Source organism: Pelodiscus sinensis, chromosome 1, assembly GCF_052426305.1.
Source record: "Pelodiscus sinensis isolate ZL-2025 chromosome 1, ASM5242630v1, whole genome shotgun sequence".
NCBI classification, from domain to species: domain Eukaryota; kingdom Metazoa; phylum Chordata; order Testudines; family Trionychidae; genus Pelodiscus; species Pelodiscus sinensis.
In genome coordinates, this window is record NC_143052.1 from 333,281,041 (window position 1) to 333,292,279 (window position 11,239).

At 44.7% G+C, this 11,239-nt stretch overlaps 1 protein-coding gene across 1 annotated transcript; it reads left to right on the top strand.

Annotated features, from left to right (window-relative positions):
- Window positions 1–6,103, top strand: FZD4 (frizzled class receptor 4). Its single transcript, XM_075919398.2, has 2 exons — window positions 1–333; window positions 1,762–6,103. The coding sequence occupies exons 1-2, from the start codon at window positions 73–75 to the stop codon at window positions 3,088–3,090; spliced, it is 1,590 nt and encodes a 529-aa protein (XP_075775513.1). The 5' UTR covers window positions 1–72; the 3' UTR covers window positions 3,091–6,103.
- The last annotated feature ends 5,136 nt before the right edge of the window (window positions 6,104–11,239 follow it).

Here is an 11,239-nt window from a genome sequence, read left to right on the forward strand (position 1 = left end):
CGCCCCGCCCCGCGCTGTCCGGCCGGGCCGTGTCCGCAGAGCGGCCGCGCGGTGCAGGGCTCGGCCCGGGCCATGGGGCTGCGGGGCCGCCGCCTGCTGCTCCTGCTCCTGCTGCTGGGGCTCGGGCTGGGGCAGCTGCCCGGCGCGGCGCGCGGCTTCGGGGAGGAGGAGGAGCGGCGCTGCGATGCCATCCGCATCGCCATGTGCCAGAACCTGGGCTACAACGTCACCCGCATGCCCAACCTGGTGGGGCACGAGCTGCAGGCGGACGCGGAGCTGCAGCTCACCACCTTCACCCCGCTCATCCAGTACGGCTGCTCCAGCCAGCTCCAGGTGCGTGCCCCGCCGCCCGCGCCGTGCTGCGCGCCCAGAGCCGCCCTCCCTGCAGCGCGCCCGCCCGCCCGCCCTAGAGGGGCAGGCTGCAGGGAAAGTGGGGCCAGCTGCACCCTCCCCCAAAGGCTGCAACGCCCCCCACCCTGACACCCCAGCCCGATCTGCGTCCCAGCCTAGCCTGGTCCTTGCCCGGCTAAAGGAAGGGTTTCTGGGCTGGGAGGAGGCCGTTAGCCCAGCTGACTCTCTGCCTTCACTTCTGGCGTTTCTTCTGCGAACGTCCTGCTGCTTCCAAGTTTCAATCTGTTGCGTTTCTTGCCTTTGTTTTGTAAATCTAGCTTCTCTGCTGCCTGCCGATTTGGGAGCTAGTCGTCACTGGGCGGGTTTCAGGTCTGAGTTGTTTCCGAGCCCCAGTTTCTAAGGCTAGAACAGCCTGAAAAGATCTTCTGGCTTGAAACAAATGTTTTAAAAAGAAACGATTTAAGGGGTTAAGCAAAGGTACCTTTGAAAACTTCCATCTGCAAAGTGGCTCAAGATTAGCTTTCGCTTTGGGCGTGAATCTACAGATAAGGTACAATAAGGTTACAATAGCATTTAATCTCAAAGGGGTTACAGTTACTGAGACTGAAGGAAAACACTGAAGAAGTCCCATACCCGATCCTCTTTCTGGAATAACCTCCACACAAAGTCAGAAGGGAGGAGAAGCCAAACTTTTCTTTCGATTGGCATGCAGTACTTGTCTGTATTCCCTTTGGTAGCCCAGGAATTTGGACTAGTGTGAAGACTAAAGAGAACGCCCTAAATCAGAGTTAATAAACGGGCTGATCGCTGTTTATGGGTTTGAAAATGTCACACAGCCTAATATTGTAAATGACTTTTACCGATCCAGGAGTGTGAACTTTCTCACTGACTTCTTAAAGGAAAATATTTATCCTTGAACACCAGGAAAGTACACAGTATACTAAACAGACAGCTTCAAGGACGTGACTTTCCCGTTCAGATACTTGCATGTAAATGGTTTTGTTTAGTTTTAAATATCTACGCAGCCTCTAAAGCTAAGGCCTATATATTTGTCAAAGTTTAAATTACTTATTTAGGTTGCAGTTTGCCCCTTTTAACTGTAAATTGGAGGAGGCTTAGATCTAGTTCTTTTTGCCTTGTGTGAATTTGGCCCACTGATTTAAGGCTAATTTTTAGTGAGTAAAGTGGTCAGGGTTTGGGCTCAAAACACTTTAACTGAAAGCAAAGGCTGAGGGTTTTAGGATTTTTTTCCTCCTTGGTTTCTTTACTACACACTGCTCTTTGCTTCCTTAGGCAAAGTACCAGACGGTACTGTTAAAGACAATAGAGAGGAAATTAAAACTAAAACGGTAGATTAAATAGCAAATCTTCTTTTAAGCACAAATTTGACTAATTATTTTTCTCTTCCAGTTCTTCCTTTGTTCAGTCTATGTTCCAATGTGCACAGAGAAGATTAACATCCCAATAGGTCCCTGCGGTGGCATGTGCCTTTCTGTGAAAAGAAGATGTGAACCTGTTCTGAAAGAATTTGGATTTGCTTGGCCAGACAGTCTAAACTGCAGTAAATTCCCACCTCAGAATGACCACAACCACATGTGCATGGAGGGCCCAGGGGATGAAGAAGTTCCCCTTCACAGCAAAACCTCCTTGCAGCCAGGAGAAGAGTGTCACACTCTGGGATCTAATTCAGAGCAGTATATCTGGGTTAAAAGAAGCCTGAGCTGTGTCCTTAAGTGTGGCTACGATGCTGGTCTCTATAGCAGATCAGCTAAGGAATTCACTGATATTTGGATGGCCGTTTGGGCTAGTCTGTGCTTCATATCAACTGCCTTCACAGTCCTGACCTTCCTGATTGATTCATCCAGATTTTCCTACCCTGAGCGCCCCATCATATTTCTGAGCATGTGCTACAATATTTATAGCATTGCTTACATTGTGAGGCTGACTGTAGGCCGGGAAAGGATATCCTGTGATTTTGAAGAGGCAGCAGAACCTGTTCTTGTCCAAGAAGGTCTTAAGAACACAGGATGTGCTATAATTTTCTTACTGATGTATTTTTTTGGGATGGCTAGCTCCATCTGGTGGGTTATTCTGACATTAACATGGTTTTTGGCAGCAGGGCTCAAATGGGGCCATGAAGCTATAGAAATGCACAGCTCCTATTTCCATATTGCAGCCTGGGCTATCCCTGCGGTGAAGACCATCGTCATCTTGATTATGAGACTAGTGGATGCAGATGAGCTCACAGGTCTGTGTTATGTTGGCAACCAGAACCTAGATGCACTCACTGGCTTTGTTGTTGCTCCGCTTTTCACCTATCTGGTTATTGGAACTTTGTTCATAGCAGCAGGTTTAGTGGCCTTATTTAAAATCCGGTCTAATCTTCAAAAAGATGGGACTAAAACTGACAAGCTGGAAAGACTGATGGTCAAAATTGGTGTCTTTTCAGTGCTATATACTGTCCCAGCCACATGTGTAATTGCATGTTACTTCTATGAAATCTCCAACTGGGCTATCTTCCGCTATTCAGCAGATGATTCCAATATGGCAGTGGAGATGCTCAAAATTTTCATGTCTCTGCTGGTGGGTATCACATCTGGCATGTGGATTTGGTCAGCCAAGACTCTACACACATGGCAGAAGTGCTCTAACCGATTGGTGAACTCGGGGAAAGTGAAACGCGAGAAAAGAGCGGATGGTTGGGTGAAACCTGGGAAAGGGAATGAGACTGTGGTATAAACAAAACCCACGTAGTGATTTCTCTGCCAAGAAGGACTTCTGTATAAACATTTGCTGTAGAAACGTTGCTGGGGAGGTGTGAGAAGGTAAAGTACAAAATCTCTCTGAAAAGAAGCCTTAAAGAATAAGCAATAATTTCAAAATTATAAACCACAGTGCCTGAAATGCAAAAGCCCCGGGAGGCTGTGAAAGCTGTGAAAAAACTGAATAGGTCACATTTTTGTGAAGCAGTTGGCAATGTATTCATGTAATTAGAAGCCACAGGCTCTTACATCTAGTTACTTGGGATGTTGATTTCTTAAATCCTATTACAGTGCATTGAGGACAAAAGGGGCATATTCTGGGCTGATCTGGGTTACAGTCCTGTGATGTGCTGGGGTGACCTCAGATTCAGTTTACTGCATCACTCACTTTGAATTCAATGTCTTAAAGGACATGGTCAGCACCTTTTTAAGACTGGACCATAGCCTGAATAGCTTTACTGCCTTCATTGGTGTTGCATGGTGCCTAATGCAGGCGGGCTTAATCCTTGGTTGAAAATGCCAGCTAAGCTTTCAAGGTTTGAAAGCAACTCAAACAATGACTTTGCAGGATTCAGTTAGGTGTTCGGATGGATTGCTGTATAGATCAGCTGATGATCTAATTTTAACCTTTCCATAGACACAGACTTTGCTGTCTAAAACATCAATACTTCATTTGATGTGGTTAAAAGCTTCACTCAATAACTTTATCAGAAGTAGTAGATTAACTTGAAGATTGAAGCATAACAGCACATGTAGTCAGGTGCTGGAGTCACTTTTCTAGTCTAGGGCTGCTGAAAGCCAATGAACCAAACTGTACACCCTGTATATGACGAAAACCACTACAAACCTTTTGTCCTTTTTGGATAACCTGGCTATTTCCAGACTCTGACTACTTTATTTTTCTGCACTAATAACTTAGGGTTTGGTTTTTTAGTTGCTTTCCTTCCTCCTGCAACATACAGCCGAGGGAAAATGAATGAAGGGTCGTTTTGGACCAGTTCTTCATTCAGCAGAACAAGTAGTTTTTCTCCAAATAAACTTCTTCTCTCCCCAGAGACCTATTGTATTAAGCAATTAAGACTTAATATGTTTCACTCTGTGTGATTACATCTATACAGATGCCAGTCTGGGAAAAGTGAAATGTTAAGTTCCTTGGCAACTTCATGTTCACATAGATCAGTTGTATAATTGTGTGTCAATTAAAAATAACATGATAGAGTACAGCTGACTGGTTCAAACCCATGGTCCTGTCCCTTTGCTCACTGAGTGACTTTAAAAAAATACGTAAGAATGTAATCAGACTTCAGCAACAATGGAGACACTTTTCTCTTTGAAAAGGGATCACTGGAGAAGAAATCCAAGTTCTTCAGATTATATTTCCTAGTTAGTGGCAAGGTTCCATAGCCTGTCATGTTCATGGGAAATGCTACAGTCCTCCTGGAGTAACAGGAAGTACAATGTAAACCTAAAGAATGAGCAATGTTCAAGTGCTCCCCTTCCACCTTTAGTTTCATTGAGTGCCCTAATAACTTGCTTGTCTTCAGTGTATGGGGGCTTGATCTAGTGAGGGTATTTGGACTTTTGTAGGATAAGGCAGGCCTGAAAGGGGTACCCCCTTTAGCTCTCAAACTGTGTTTAAAGGCATGAATTGTGTCTGTGCGGAGATATGTGCTTGAATTTTTTTTTTAAAAATGCCTGTCAGTCTGTGCAATTGGGATCAGTCACTAGCAGAGCAAGTAACAACTTGACTCATTCTATGCACAACATACGTTCATTTTGACCAGCTCTGTATACTAGCTGAGCCTTCCAATTCCAGGTCTGTTCTTCTGGATAGTAATGCCTTGTTGGATCTATGTGTTCTGGTCTAGTAATAGCATTCTGCAAGAATGACAACTATTGATGGCTGGGCTTCACTAGCCAAATCAAAAGCTAGCTTCAAATTCTGAGAGATGAAGAAGAGGGATGAGCACTGTCATTGGGTTCAGTCCACTCACTTAATTCATCCAGGGGTCCCTCCAGGGGAAGTCGTAGACTAATGGCCATAGGTGATTCATATTCACTGAACTTCATGCCAGTTGATCTGACCGACCACCTGCATTTTTAGTCTTGTCATCCCAGATGTTGTTAAGACGTGACCTTTCCTGTTGTTTGGTTTTAGAGCATGACTCAGTAGCTCTCCAACTAGAAAGATAGCACTGTTGATTAGTCACATCTGAAAGTGAGTCAGGTGAGAGTGATGCTTTCTTACATTACAGGGTGAGAAGAAGAAGTTGAAGTTGGGAGGCACTTAACTACTATGAGAGTGGCCACATAAGTATACATAGCAATAACTTTCCCTTGAAGGCATTGTATCTGCCTGAGCCATAATGGACCTAATTCTCTTGCAGGTATGTACTGGAGTTCAGTGGGTTTATTACTCATTTTCCTTCAGGTAATGAGGCAGCGCATCCTACTCAGGGCCACAGAAGCGTCTCAGAAAAGGCACAACTTCACTATGTGCATTTACCTAGCTAGTCTGGTTGTTCAGGCATTTGTGATTGGAAATGTCACTCTAGATTGAGTCCGAAGCACAGAGTTATGAAGGGTGAATATCTGCAACTTGGTTTCTCTCATTTCAACATATTTATGTATGACTAATCTTGCCTTGGAAGTGTCGTTGCTGTGGCTGTAGAGCTCAGTTTTATAGCAGTTACTGTTTCTGCGCAATCCCATCTCTTCTCTCTCAAGCCAGTCCCAATCCTAGATGGTGGTGTTTTGTGCTGATTTACAAGCATCTGAAAGGGCTGACAGACAGCTCCAAGCTAAACTACTTGTGACAGAGCTTGAGAAAGACAAAGTAACTTGTGGAAGGAAATGGACACTGATTATTTTTGGATGTACAGAAAGTATAGCTGATGTATGTACTGTAAATGTCTAATTTATCACTGTACAAAAAACTTTGCTATTTAATTTTTGTATCAAAATAAAACTTTGTTAACCTCTGTGAATAAGACTCTTACTGTGTCTTTTTTTTTTTTGTGAGTTTTCTGAAACTGTTTTTGTTTGCAACAGCAGGATAAAGCATTGTAGGGTTGTCCCCCTCCCCCTTCCTTTTTAAGTGCAGAGTGTCATTTTCTGGAGTGGTTCCCAGACTGAGTGCCAGCTTCAGTGCAGACTGTCAAGATGCCGGGCAAAGACCTGAAACTGGTTTGTGGGTTCTGTAATTAGATTTCACTAACCTAGTATCAAGTGTGAACCCCTGAAGCTCTATGGCAGTCTTCCAATGGAGTTTCACACAGTCCCCTTGGGCGTTGCAGTCTAGCTTGCCACCCAGGCAAGCTGGACTTAGTGATAATTGGTTGCTATCCACCAAAGATCAGAAAAGATGCAAATTGCTTCCAGTCCCAACAGTCCAGTCATTTATCCTACATCAATTTGTATCTCAGATCTCACCCCAAATGCAATGCTTGCAATTAACTAAGAAAAGAAATGAGTTATTGCAAGGTTAAAGCAAGCAGACTTCTATCCCAAGTTTATAGTCTATGCTTTTAAAAGGGGAATATAGCAGCATTGTATTCCTTTAAGGATTAAGCCAGGTTGGCCCTGGGGTTCCCTGCTTCTGTTCCAACCCTGTGAGAGTTCAAACAGCCAGAGAGATGAACATTTTCTTGTTCCTGATCGTTATTTCCTTTTTCCAGAGCTCCAGCTGATGAGAAGAGCTCTCTTGCATGTAATCTTCTTGTGGGTATGAAGGGGCAAATGCTAAAGTATTTGTATTAGGATATCTCATAGTGGCCTATTCAATTTTGATAGCCTTTCTGATAAGCAGCAAAAGATCCCTTTTGACTGGCAAGGCACACTTTTTTTTTTTTACAGTTATAAAGCAAACTCTTAAATACTGACTTAGAGCATGTGATAAAGATATGCAAGATTATTTTATGCAGCAGTTTACAAAATTTCATACTGTCATGGGATCAGTACCCACCTTAACCATACTACCATGTAGCTTCCAGCAATGAATTTGTCAGTGCTGAGCTGAGGCCTAAAGCTTGAAAACAAGCAGGCACCTGGTTTGCATTACGTAGAAGAGAGAAATGCTTAGCTTAAACGAGTTAGAAATTTGGCCTAGGACCTAGATTTGGGTCTAAGTTGCAATCTTTGATGGAAAGAGTGCTCCCAGCTAGCATTAGATAAATAAAACTCAGACATGCTTCAACTTCTTGGGCAGCCTTGTTCCAAGAAGTCATAAAACTGAGAAGGAACACTTCAAAAGGGGGTGTGTGGGTTCTACAGACCAAAGCATGGGGGGGGGGGGTGGAGCAGGGGGCAGGACTGGGCTTTTCTGTGGTGTACCCAGGCTTGTCTGAATGGATGAGCAGTCAAACTTCTTCACTTGCTAAAGTACACAGTAAAACTCTAAAATGATCATGAGCAACTTACTACTGCTCTTCTAGGCTACGTCTAGACTGCATCCCTCTGTCGACAGAGGGATGCAAATCAAGCACATCGAAATTGCTAATGAAGCAGGGATTTAAATATCCCATACTTCATTATCGTAAATATGGCTGCCGCTTTTTTTTAAACTTGAGTTTTTTTTTTTGAAAAAACCGTCAGTCTAGATGTGGATCTGTCAAAGATAAAGCCTTCTACAGATCCTGTATTCCTCAAAAATGAGGTTTACAGGATCTGTCGAAAAAGGGTTTATTTTTGACAGATCTGCGTCTGATTGCCATTTTTAAAAAAAACTTCATTTTGAAAAAAAGCGGCAGCCATGTTTATTCTAATGAAGTGCAAGATATTTAAATGGGTTCTACAGACCAAAGCATGGGGGGTGGGCAGGAGACAGGACTGGGCTTTTCTGCGGTGTACCCAGGCTTGGCTGAATGGATGGGCAGTCAGACTTCTTCACTTGCTGAAGTATACAGTAAAACTCTAAAATGATCATGGGGTCCTGCTGTTTTGGCTCAAATAAGGATCCCCTCTGGTTTGTGTGTGGAAGGATTGGTCTTAGAGTGAGGAATGCATTCAGAACCTAGAATGAAGGAGATAACTTCAGCAAAATAATTTCGTCCACTAAGGGCAGCTCACTCAGTATTTCTGATGGCTTTTGTGAGGGCCAAATTCTATTCTTAGTAATCCCTCTGTAAATACATTGGTTACTATGGAGTTATTCCAGTGCAACTGAGTCATTTTTGTTTTCCCCCATATATGTTCATCAGTTAATAATTGTCATTTTCTGCTACCCAGCTTGTCAATCTTTTCACAGGCTAGTTTGACATCAGAATTACAGTTTATGATATAATTATTTTGCAACTCACAAATTGTTTACATTCGTAAGAGCACACAGGATTACTTAGATTAACATATTCTTACTTTAACACCTACCTAAATTACAAGATAGAGCTGATTCATAACTAGCTTTCTTATAAAGGAGATGATAGAAGTTGTGTACTAATCTTCAGAGATTTAGGATGGATCAAGTTTTTCAAAAACAGCATTGACATCTAGGTACCCCAAACACATTGGGGAGTGTGGCATCCAAGTCAGTCAATTCCTAGTAGCTCAATTTAGGTGCCTTTGAATGTTATTAGGGACCCAAAGTTGAACACCAGAAGTAGTAAGGTCCAGATCCTCAGAAATATTTAGGCTCCTAACTTCCACAGGGAATTAATAGAAGGAGCCTTAAATGCCTATGTGCACAGATGCTAGGGGCACTGGGGACACCTATACCCCCTGGCTTGAAATGGTTTGCATCATATACAGGTTTACAATTTGGTTCAATTGTAAATTGAACTCAACATCCCCACTAAACACATTGTTCCAGTGGTCAATGTTAAATATTGTAGACTGAGAGAGTAACTGTAAAGATTCTAAGGCATATTCCAAAGGGATCCAAGTAACAGACAGTGCTAGTTTTACTCAAGTTTTTTTAAAAAATGATTACCAATAAAAAGCCACACAATAGTAGAATTTAATTCTTTTCAGCCAACTTTCTGCTTTAAAGGAAGAGCTGAATGCCATCTAGTGGTAGTATTAGGCAAACTGTCTTTCATTCCATGCTACCTGCAATCCACATGCATCCATTCATGCCAGAAGTGGACACAAATACCAGGACAGTATATAGCACCTCCTTTTGGAAAAGGGTAAAAATTAGTTGTTCTTGTCTCTATTACAGTGGATATGGAACTAGGCTGGGAATTACAACCCATAGTTCCACCTGTAGCTCTTCACACAAGTGAAACAAGGATGCTATTCTGAGGATTGGCGTGAGGAAGGACATCTGTTATCTCTTTGTTCCAGTAGTGCTAACAGGCTGTGCTCCAACCTGCTGCCTCTTCCTGGAAGGTTCAAAGTCTAGGTCACTGGTTCCCAAATTTTCATCATCACGCACCCTTTTTGATTTTTGAGAAACCCTCATGCCTCCCCACCTCTTCTTTACCATCATCCAACCCCCCTTTTAACCAAAAATTCAATTCGTAATTTAAAATTAAAAACACAAAAACTTGGTATAAAAATGATTTAAAATTAAAAATAAGCACAAATAGTTTTTCTTGGCACAAAAATGTAATAAAAATGTAATTTACCATAAGAGATAGCAGAAACAAAATGAATTTAATGGGGAGGATGATGCTTCATTTTCTTCACGAGTTGGGAAATCCTAGGTTTGAAATGAGGGATTTGGGTGGGGGAAGGGATGAAAGGTGCAAGCTCTGGGAGGGAATTTGGGTGCAGGAGGAGGTGGAGAAGGGGCTGCTGACTCAAGGAGGGGTTTCCAGGCTGGAGAGTGTTGGGATCAGGTGGAGGGTTGGGGTGCTGAGCAAACCACAGGCTTGTGGATGTGAGGGTGCAGGAGTTCAGGTTGTGGTGTGTGAGGGGCTCAGGGCAGAGGGGTTGGGAGTATGATGGGCACAGGACACAGATTTGCAGTGTGTGGATTGTGCAGTAGTGTTGTGGCAGAAGACTGGGGATGTGAGAGGCTCAGGACAGGGGGCTCATGGTGTATCATAGACTCAGAGTTGGGGTGTGCGTGGAGATGCAGGGGTGTTATGATGCTGCAACCAGATGGGGGCTTTTTGTCCACGCTTCATTTTTAAATAAAATATGTCCGACACAAACGTTTCAGCATTGTCTTTATTTATGTCCCAGTGTGCGGGATGGGATCTAGTGTGCCAGTGAGTAGGATAGGGATGGGGCGGGGAACCTGTTTTGGATCAGGGGTCACTGACCCACAGAAAAATCCGTTAAGGCCCACACAAATGAGATGCAAAAAAACAACCCCTCCAAACCTCACTGATCTGGCCTCAGCTGAGACACCTCCCTCCCCTGGCATCCCAGCCCCATAGGGGGAGGGTAGGTAGGACTGATGTTCAAGGCTTCAGGCTAGATTAACTCTTCTGGGATTCCAGGGTTAGTGGAATTTGTGGGCCCCTCTACACTCTGAGATGGGGCCAAATATGAGGGATCCAGTGTGTGGGGCAGGGGATCCAATGTGCCAGTTAGTGGTATAGGGATGGGGTGCAAAATCTGGGTAGAAAATAGGGTACAGGAGCAAGCTGGAGGTAGGTGTCTGGCTAGGAGGCAAGGTCAGAGTGCTGGTGGGTGTCAAGCCCCGAGGCACAGGCAGGGTGCTAGATGGGATCTCCCAGGGGCAGGAACAGGGTGGGGCCCTGGACAGGGGGCCGGGTGCTGGTGGGCCCTGGGCAGGGTATTCGTGGGAGTCTGGGCAGAAGGGGCAGGTACTCGTGGGGGTTTGGGTGGGGGAGCAGAGGGGGCAGGTGCTTTTGAGGGTCTGGACAGGGCAAAGGGACAGGGACAGCTCAGCTGGTACCTGGGGGTCCCACAGCTGCGCGCCAGGTCTCAGGAAATGCATACACTGCTTTCCCCCTCCCCAAACAGCAGAGGTGTTTCCTGAATAACCTGGTCTTCATGTCACCTGGAACTTCCTTCCCCCTGCTGCCTGCCTGCATGGGGGAGTTTGGGGGGGGGAGTAGGAGTCCCGGGACCATGCCATCTCCAACTGCTCAGGCTGCATGTGCTGCCATGGGGAGTGGAGGAGCAGGGCATGCGCTGCCTGAGCAATTGGAGCTGACACGGTCCCGGGTCTCCTGCTCCCTCTCCCCCCCACCCTCAGGCAGGAAGCAGGGGGA

Excerpts from the sequence above, each read along its gene's own strand:
- FZD4 (XM_075919398.2), top strand. The coding sequence starts at position 73 with ATGGGGCTGCGGGGCCGCCGCCTGCTGCTCCTGCTCCTGCTGCTGGGG. Across the intron at positions 334-1,761 it reads GCTGCTCCAGCCAGCTCCAG|TTCTTCCTTTGTTCAGTCTA; the intron begins GTGCGTGCCCCG and ends TTTCTCTTCCAG.